Source organism: Haliotis asinina, chromosome 3 (assembly GCF_037392515.1).
Source record: "Haliotis asinina isolate JCU_RB_2024 chromosome 3, JCU_Hal_asi_v2, whole genome shotgun sequence".
Classification (NCBI taxonomy): domain Eukaryota; kingdom Metazoa; phylum Mollusca; class Gastropoda; order Lepetellida; family Haliotidae; genus Haliotis; species Haliotis asinina.
Window position 1 is genome coordinate 84,124,815 of NC_090282.1, and position 9,491 is coordinate 84,134,305.

Sequence of the window (9,491 nt, forward strand, 5' to 3'; positions counted from 1 at the left end):
CACACAAAAGTACAAAAACATGGAGATGTGTGGAGAAAATAGAGACATATGGAGAACAGCAATGTCATAACTGAACAGAAATCATTCCCTCTATTGGTGAAGGTCGTGTGAGATTAGTTAAACAAAGAAATCTAGTCGACCATGCCCTCCAATCCTCTTACTCCTTAAACAAACAACTTGCCTGGGCTGTTTAAAATTGAATTGAAAAATTTGTAAATTCGATGTTTCGGGTATTACGTAAGGAGGTAATCAGGCGTCAACACTATGGCGTTCGACGCTCCAGACATGAAGGAAAACAAAATACGTTATACAGTACAGTAATGTGGTCACTATGAGCGAGGTAGACAGTCTGATGAGCACAGCTCATTGCGGAAATCTCTTGTCTTTGAAGCTGGTCGTTGAGACGCTGAAGCCTTCTGTCAAGTTCCTCTTTATTCTTTATTGTGGCCACTGTGTTACAATATGCAGTTTACATTGCTCACAGACCCTCGATTCACGATGATGCCAACTTTTTAGACTACTGTTCGTGCGACGACTATCATTCAGGAATTGGTTCCAATGTTCTTTCTTTCACCGATGTCTTTGTGTATGTGTTTTAGCTCGTTAATTAGAGTAGAGACGAGTCTTCTGCTATTCTCGGGCACAAATTCTCCAAGGCAGTCGACGCTTCGGGTGTCATTAGAACAGCGTTGAGCACTCTCACGCTCCACTACTTTTCGACACTCCTGTTGTGTATCTGATAAAACATTCCACAGTCCGGGTGTGAACCGAAAGAGGATACCACCATTCTCATCGGTGGATGAAATGGGATGAAGAAACCCCGCATACTCCTCATCACATTGCTACACCGCATTTACCATAACGAATGTTCAAATATCACTTTATGTAAATAGAACATCAAAACAAGCTGAAATCATGTATTATATTAACATGGTACTAACTATAGTCGATTCGAACCACTGCTTCACAGTTCACTGACTGCCGTGGATGCATGCTTTTCCCACGTGAACCAATCAGAAATGGATATTCTTAAATGGGATAGGAGAAATGTGCCCTGTACGTTCTTATGAGCCTTGAACGTTCAGGTACATTTCATCAGTTGTGTACAAATACTGGTCTAGAATAATGTTTCAAACACTTCAGTCTTAAATATGTATTTATGCAGGGGCTCCATATCTGAAGTAGAAGACGGCTTAAGCAACCCATGCTTGTCGTAAGAGGCGACTCACCTTGTCGTAAGAGGCGACTAAAGGGATCGGGTGGTCAGACTCGCTGACTTGGTTGACACATGTCATCATTTCCCAGTTGTGCAGGTCGATGCTCATGCTGTTGTTCACTGGATTGTCTAGTCCAAACTCGATTATCTACAAACCGCTGCCATATTGCTGAGATATTACTGAGTGCGACATAAAACTAAACTCACGAAATTAAACTGAATTGTCATTAGAATTTAATCTATTTTTAAACCATATGTTTGCAAAATAACGAAAACAAGCAAACGAAAATATTTTGTCCACGAGCGAAATTAGTCGAATTAAGACCGGAATGATTTCATTTTTTTTATCATGATACTTATAAACACACTTTTATTCATATATTTACGACCTCCAAGACAATACAAAAACCTATGAAAAAAAATAAGTGGAAGTCCAGATTCTTGCACGTGTTACAAATTAGCGGAATTAAGTCAAAATGAGTTGAATTTTGTGCCATGATACTTATAAATATATCCTCATTCATTTACAACCTCCAAAACACAGGAAAAGATGTTTTTTGAGTAAAAGTAATTATTCTGACATATTTTTTAAAAATCGCCCTGAATTCGCAAAATTAAGTCAAAACCAGTTGAATTTTGTGTCATGATACTCATAATGGCACTTTCATTCATTTACGTCTTCCAAAACATTAGAAAAGATGTATTTGGAATGAAAAGGAAATATTCTCGCTCATGGGCCAAATGGTTTTCGCCCATGGGCGAGATGTTTTTGAAAATCGGTCTCAATTAGCAGAATTAAGTCAAAATGAGTTGGATCTTGTGCCATGATACCCATAAATATATCCTCATTCATTTACATCCTCCAAAACACAGGAAAAGATGTATTTTGAGTGAAGGCCAATATTCTCGCCCATGGGCCAAAATGTCATTCTCCTATGGGCGAGAGTTTTAAAAATTGCTCTCATTTAGAGGAATTAGGTCAAAATGAGTTGAAATTTCTGTCATGATGCTCATAAATGTACTTTCATTCATTAACATCCTCCAAAACATTGGAAAAGATGTATTTGGGGTAAAAGGAAATCACTCTAAATTAGCAGAATTAAGTCAAAATAAGCTTAATTTCGTGTCACGACACTAATAAATACACGTTCATTTATTTAAAACCTACAAAGCATGGAAAAAACATGTATTTCCAATGAAAGTAATTATTCCCGTCCATGGGCCAATATGTTTTTCACCCATGGGCGAGACTTTTTAAAATCGCTGTCAGTTAGCAGAGTCAAGTCACAACAAGCTGAAATTTGTGTCATGATACTTATTAACATTTTTGCATTCATTTTAAACCTCCAAAACATTTAAACACTCTCACCCATGGGCCTGCACATTGGCCACTGTTCGCCCATGGGCGAGCGAGTTTAAATTATAGGTTTTCGAAAAAACATTTTTTCATTGTTTCATCCTTAGCACATATACATAACAGCTGCATGTTTAATTTTGCCAAATCCCTTGTGAGAGAGTGGCCACAGTGCTGAGAGTTTCAGGACTTTTGTGAGCTCAGAATTAAATTGTGACGTGCTATATTATATTCATATTGACAGAGATACACTAGCTAAATTGTCAGGAGCCAAAATTATACGAATGTTTGCTACTGACTGTTTTTATGTCTAACCAGAAAAACAGTGATTCGCTATTTGTTAAACACGAGGTTCATTACAGATGATATTGATATCCTGTCATATCCTGACTGTTCCTGTGTTGGAGGGGGATTGGAGGGGGATTGGAGGGGGGGGGGGGGGGGCTTATTGTGTAGGGTGGTAGAAGAGTTGCACATGTACATTTCAGTTGATAGATGTTTAACACCGATTCTCATTGTTTTCGCAGTAACCTTTGTCTCTGATTATACTTCGGAAAAAACATACATGTGCACAAAAACATACATGTAAATGCAGTAATTAGTGAATTTAATATATGTACACGGCAAGATCACGTGCACATCCTGCCTGACTCCATTCATAGTCATGACAACTGGACACATAATGCATGCCGTCGTGGTGCCACCTGTAAATGATCTCAGCATTCACCGGGTACAGGTTTCGAGGAAACGTTTCATTGTTGCCAAATTTAGAAAGAATGTTCAAAACGCACAGTTTCTTCCCTAAGTGAGAATACATACCAAATGTCAGAGTTGACTTTACCCGTTATCAATCTTACATCTCGGTATACGAAGAGAACTGATCAAACGGATGCAATTATCTTTGTATGGTTCGGCATCGGATTTCTACTGTGAGAATCAGTAACATGGAGTGCATTAATAACTTATAGGTGAGATAAGCCATGATGGAGAACAGACGCTCTGCTGATATCATGTTCAGGTGTTTGATACCGGAAACGACAGTGTCCATATGTCAGGGCAATGGTGTTCAAAATAACACTTAAGAAAGACGCCCCCAGACGTACGGCACATCAAAATAGAGAACCCGATACAGCTTATCACAGAATAAAGTTTTAACGTCTGGCTGAATTTAAATACCCTCACGATATTCCACATTGGATTATTTGAATATATGGTCGTTAATAAAGCACAATCCTCCATTCAATATGAAAAAAGACTGAATGGTGATGCATATGTTACAAAACCAGCATTCAACATAGCAAAGTGGTACATACATATTCTACTCCAATTAAACCAAAACCAAAACTGAATTTGAAGTCTTGCGTTCTGAGGGGAATACACAAAACGTGATTAGCAACAAACCCGAAAAGTATATCACTATGCTACAATTTGATTGTCACACATTTCTTAAATGAATGACTGTCACGCATTTCTCAAATTCTCAAATGACGACTGTGTGAAGCACCACTGGCCACCACGTCAGTACCAGCTGGTGTAGTCACACCTCGCACAAATGACGTCTATCAGTCACCCCATCACGCTAACAATCCAGCCTTGAATGTTCAGTATCTGACTCTTCTGCTGTTCCCTTGTCACGACTCGATACGTATCAGACCCGTGAAGGTCCCGGGGTAGAATAGGCCTTCAGCAACCCATGCTTGCCATAAAAGGCGACTCAGCTTGTCGTAAGAGGCGACTCAGCTTGTCGTAAGAGGCGACTAACGGGATCGGGTGGTCAGACTCGCTGGCTTGGTTGACACATGTCATCGGTTCCCAATTGCGCAGATCGATGCTCATGTTGTTGATCACTGGACTGTCTACTCCAAACTCGATTATTTACAGACCGCCGCCATATAGCTGGAATATTGCTGGGTGCGGCGTAAAACTAAACTCACACGATACGTATGACGATAAATATTTTCGCGGCATTATTGGGTATATTTAGTAACATCGTGAACATTGCTATTGTTACGGTTAAGAATTTACCGTGACAAATTATGTAAGAAATCCCCTGTGAACCAGCAATACAGAACAAAGTCAAGTTTAAAAGATTCAAATATTATTCTTTCAAATCTTAACATCCATGCAGTTTTGAATGTATCGATAATTGACTTCATGCTTAGTAGATCACTTACTATACAAGGGACCATGGACTCTTACAGTGCATTGACCTGCTGCAATAATTGTACAATACGTCCACCACTTGTGAGGATACCCCGAAGCTGGTATCCATAAGTTTCTGCTGGAAGAGGTGTCCATTGCGTGTCCCGCATATTGTAATCAATAACCAATACAGAACAGAAGATCCGGGTACCACTCCCCATGTAAGTACAATGTGTGAGGCCCATTACTGGAGTACCCATTCCTGAAATCCTGCTAAAATGAGCGTAAAATCATAGTGGATCCCTCATCACAAAAGGCTCAGCTGAAATATAAAATCTCTGTCCTCAAGTTCGGTTTTCTCAAAGCCTACATTACATCGGACGTCCCTGTGTGTGTCTGTGTCTGTGTCTGTGTCTGTGTCTGTGTCGAAAGAAAGGGGTGTCTGATCTGGCGAGGTTCACTCAGATCTTCAGCTTGCAGCCATCTTCTGATTCTGTTCATAGACACTTCCTCTCTACTACTGCCTAGGGTTTTTGAAAATGAGTGTCTCATTGACACATAGCTGAAGCAGTTAGAGCACCTTTGGAGATTTATCAAACACTTATTTAACAATTTATCAAGGACACAAACCAAACGGGATTTATTTCGTATCTGTGCTTCAGCATCTTATGGCCCTTCCGCCAAACAGAAACAGCCACATGAGTGAGTGAGTTTAGTTTAACGTCGCAGTCGTTAATATTCGAGAATATTCCAGAACTGTAAAATAGATATACAAGAGTCAGTTTTTGAGGGTTACTTTGGATTTTCATCTGTCTACCAACATTGACCTTTTAATACCGACCTCTCGTCTACACTGAACTTTCAACAGCTGACAACAAACTTCAATCAGTACAATCATCTACATCTATTCATCGTAACATTGTTTCTTCACTATAAAATTCAATATTATAGACTCATCTCCCTTTTACTTTGCTGGTTCAAAGGGGACTCACAAGCCTTTTATCTTATTTATTTCTAACCCTAAGCAAACACAATACGTCAAACAGGTTGTGTCGAACTAGGATGTGTTGGCAAGTGGAAACCAAGTCACTGAACACACTTCATTTAGTAATCACGTGGTGAGGTGGAACTCTGGTGTCGTCGTATGTATTTAGGTATGTCCCTTCAAATATGTTGTTCGCCTGTATGTGCAATAGCTCAACAAGGCTCACTTACTGTTTATTTATACACCATGCTATGTAACAACACCAAACAAATAGTACGTTCGTAACACTTGGCAGTTAGGGTTGGGGTTCAGGTGAGGGTTAGCCAGGGTTGGGCGGGCTTACATACAAGAGGGGTGCCCCTACACATCATGAGTCTCTTAAGACTCTGTATAGTCGGGCTGGCAAAACCTTGGACTTTCTGTTTCTCCCCCCATGTGTACATGCTTGCGGGGTAGATTCCATTGAGAATCTAGTATCGTCCCAGAGAACAAAACCTGAACAATTATCTTGACAACGTGAAGAAAAGGTATGCGTTCTCAAACGAATAAAAACAAACAGAAAAAGTGTTTAAAAATCATTGAAAACACTGCTGAACGCAGATACCCGAGTATGGTTCCGACTAATTAACGCACATGTATTTATTAATGATGAAACCAGACACCTGCAGAAGTTCACCATATCAACAGTGGCATCCGACACAAACAAGTTCAAACGCTAGTGAAGAAGGGGTATTTGTCGGGTTAGCGTATTGACTAATAGGTTATTAAAATTATTATCGCTATTAGATTACCGCGAGAACGAAAACGCTGACAGACATGACAGAAACAGTTTCGAACCCGATGGTAATATCTCTATGAATGCTGATTACTAATAAACGTTTCACGGTCAACCCTTTCTGTAAATGCAACGTGACATAAACATACTCACCCTCTCTGTAGAGTGATCGAGGGAGGGTTCTCGCCATCTTGCCTGGATGAAAACGTCGGCAGAAAATTGTTCCTTCATTGTGTCAATTTCGCCGATTTTGAGAAAGACCACCTGGATGTAAACTTGAGGCTGCGGAATAGGAGGTGGACAATGATTATCTTCCCCTGTGTCCCATACTTCCGGCAATGCTTCCGGCCACTGTTCCGGTGCTACAGTGAATTCTGTATCCGGTGTGGTGTCACGGTCCCCGTTAGGAATCGTGGATGTGGACTGACGTTTAGGGTCATTGTTTTCTTCATTGTCCATATTGGTACTCATTGTCAAAAACATGCAGTGTCCGACACACCAAGAACTGACTGTGAAGCCACTAAAGGCTCTGATAAACCAAGCACTGACTGTGAAACCACTAAAGGCTCTGATAAACCAAGCACTGACTGTGAAACCACTAACGGCTCTTATACACCCAAGAACTGACTGTGAAAGCACTAAAGGTTCTGATACACCCAAGAACTGACTGTGAAGCCACTAAAGGCTCTGATACATCAAGAACTGACTGTGAAACCACTAAAGGTTCTGATACACCCAAGAACTGACTGTGAAGCCACTAAAGGCTCTGATACACACACAACTTGACTGTGAAGCCACTAAACGCTCTGATACACCCAAGAACTGACTGTGTAAGCACTAAAGGTTCTGATACACTAAGAACTGACTGTGAAAGCACTAAAGATTCTCATACACTAAAGACTGACTGTGAAGCCACCAAACGCTCTGATACACCAAGAACTGATTGCGAAACCACTAAAAGCTCTGGTACACCAAAATCGTACTGTTGATTGACTAAATACAAAACTGTCAGATCTAAAATGTCATATAATGATGGATGCCATTATGTAACTATCATCATAGAAGCACACTTGCTTTTAGTGTTGACTATGTGCAGAAATTTCATCCCGGAGACGATACACTATCTACACACACACGTGTTGTGTATAATGAGACGTTATTGAATTCCTACATAGTTACCCGATCCCATCCTACTTCCGTAGGTGTTCTGTATAGAGATCGACGATGTACCGTTAACGATTATTGTCGAACGGTAAGATGCTGGTAGGTGGAAATCACGCATATACAAACGAAACCTTTAAGCGGCGACCCTCTTGGAATAACAGTTCTTGTCACGGATACACAATATACACATGGATGCTCTCGCAGACTAGACGAAAATTCCGACCGAATGAATCCAGCCTCGCTGAAGGAAGTATTGTTTTCACGATTATGAACATAACGCGCTGCTGAGGATATTATTAATATTTAATATACCACTCGCTGATAGTATTTCATCGGACAAACAGTGCCTCGGTTGGAACAAAAGGTTAAACCCTGATATTTTACAGCTGTATCGACCACAATACAATGATAAGTAAAAATATGTTCCATAGTCTCAATTTTGTTGATTAAACGTACGGTTTAATACGCTACAATGCTATAACTGTCACGCATTGGTTATTTGTTATCATTTTGTGCTTGTTTATGTAAAGGAGAGTTTGGGGAAATCAATATCTGCGAACATTCAAACACACATGAGATAGGCCCACAATCAGCCTGTGGGTGAATACGTGTCTGCTGATCGAACAAGAGATACAAATGACTATGGCTGGTAATAGTAAGACATTTATTGTAGCTGCAACATATGCATTATTTATTAATATGAGTGATGATTAAAACGTATGTAGCACAGACATTTTATTTGCAAAATGTAAGGCTGTGTGTTTCCTGGTAACGTCATAATGCCACTGTCAGTCCTATTGTGTTTGTCATGGTTATTGAGATGATAAAATTGTGACATACGTTAGAACCTGTCGTTTCATAGCATCACGTCTTCACAACAGTGAGTATGTGATGATATCGCAGTATTGTCAGTCGGCTGTTATAGTTTTCTAGTGAGTATGTGATGATATCGCAGTATTGTCAGTCGACTGTTGTAGTTTTCAAGTGAGTATGTGATGATATCGCAGTATTGTCAGTCGGCTGTTGTAGTTTTTTAGTGAGTATGTGATGATATCGCAGTATTGTCAGTCGGCTGTTGTAGTTTTTTAGTGAGTATGTGATGATATCGCAGTATTGTCAGTCGGACGCAATAGGAAACGTTACACCTACAGGTACCATAGACTGCAACATGAATACGTGAACAAAGAGTTAGCGATAAGACATAGTGAGGTTGAATGATATGTTGCCTACTAACAACATGCTATTATGGAGTCTATGGTACCTGTTCCTTACTAACAACATGCTATTATGGAGTCTATGGTACCTGTTCCTTACTAACGACATGATATGTTGGAGTCCATGGTACCTGTTCCTTACTAACAACATGCTATTATGGAGTCTATGGTACCTGTTCCTTACTAACAACATGATATGTTGGAGTCCATGGTACCTGTTCCTTACTAACAACATGCTATTATGGAGTCTATGGTACCTGTTCCTTACTAACAACATGATATGTTGGAATCTATGGTACCTGTTCCTTACTAACAACATGCTATTATGGAGTCTATGGTACCTGTTCCTTACTAACAACATGATATGTTGGAGTCTGTGGTACCTGTTCCTTACTAACAACATGCTATTATGGAGTCTATGGTACCTTACTAACATGATATGTTGGAGTCTATGGTACCTGTTCCTTACTAACAACATGCTATTATGGAGTCTATGGTACCTTACTAACATGATATGTTGGAGTCTATGGTACCTGTTCCTTACTAACAACATGCTATTATGGAGTCTATGGTACCTTACTAACATGATATGTTGGAGTGTATGGTACCTGTTCCTTACTAACAACATGATATGTTGGAGT

General features: G+C 39.9%; 1 protein-coding gene across 1 annotated transcript in view; it reads right to left on the reverse strand.

Moving 5' to 3' along the window:
• The window catches only part of LOC137277162 (cys-loop ligand-gated ion channel-like), a 43,967-nt gene extending 37,036 nt beyond the window's left edge, over positions 1 to 6,931 (reverse strand). The window contains exon 1 of the mRNA XM_067808836.1: positions 6,626 to 6,931. Within this exon, the coding sequence (XP_067664937.1) occupies positions 6,626 to 6,931 (306 nt within the window). The remainder of the gene's footprint in view (positions 1 to 6,625) is intronic.
• Between the last annotated feature and the right edge of the window lie 2,560 nt (positions 6,932 to 9,491).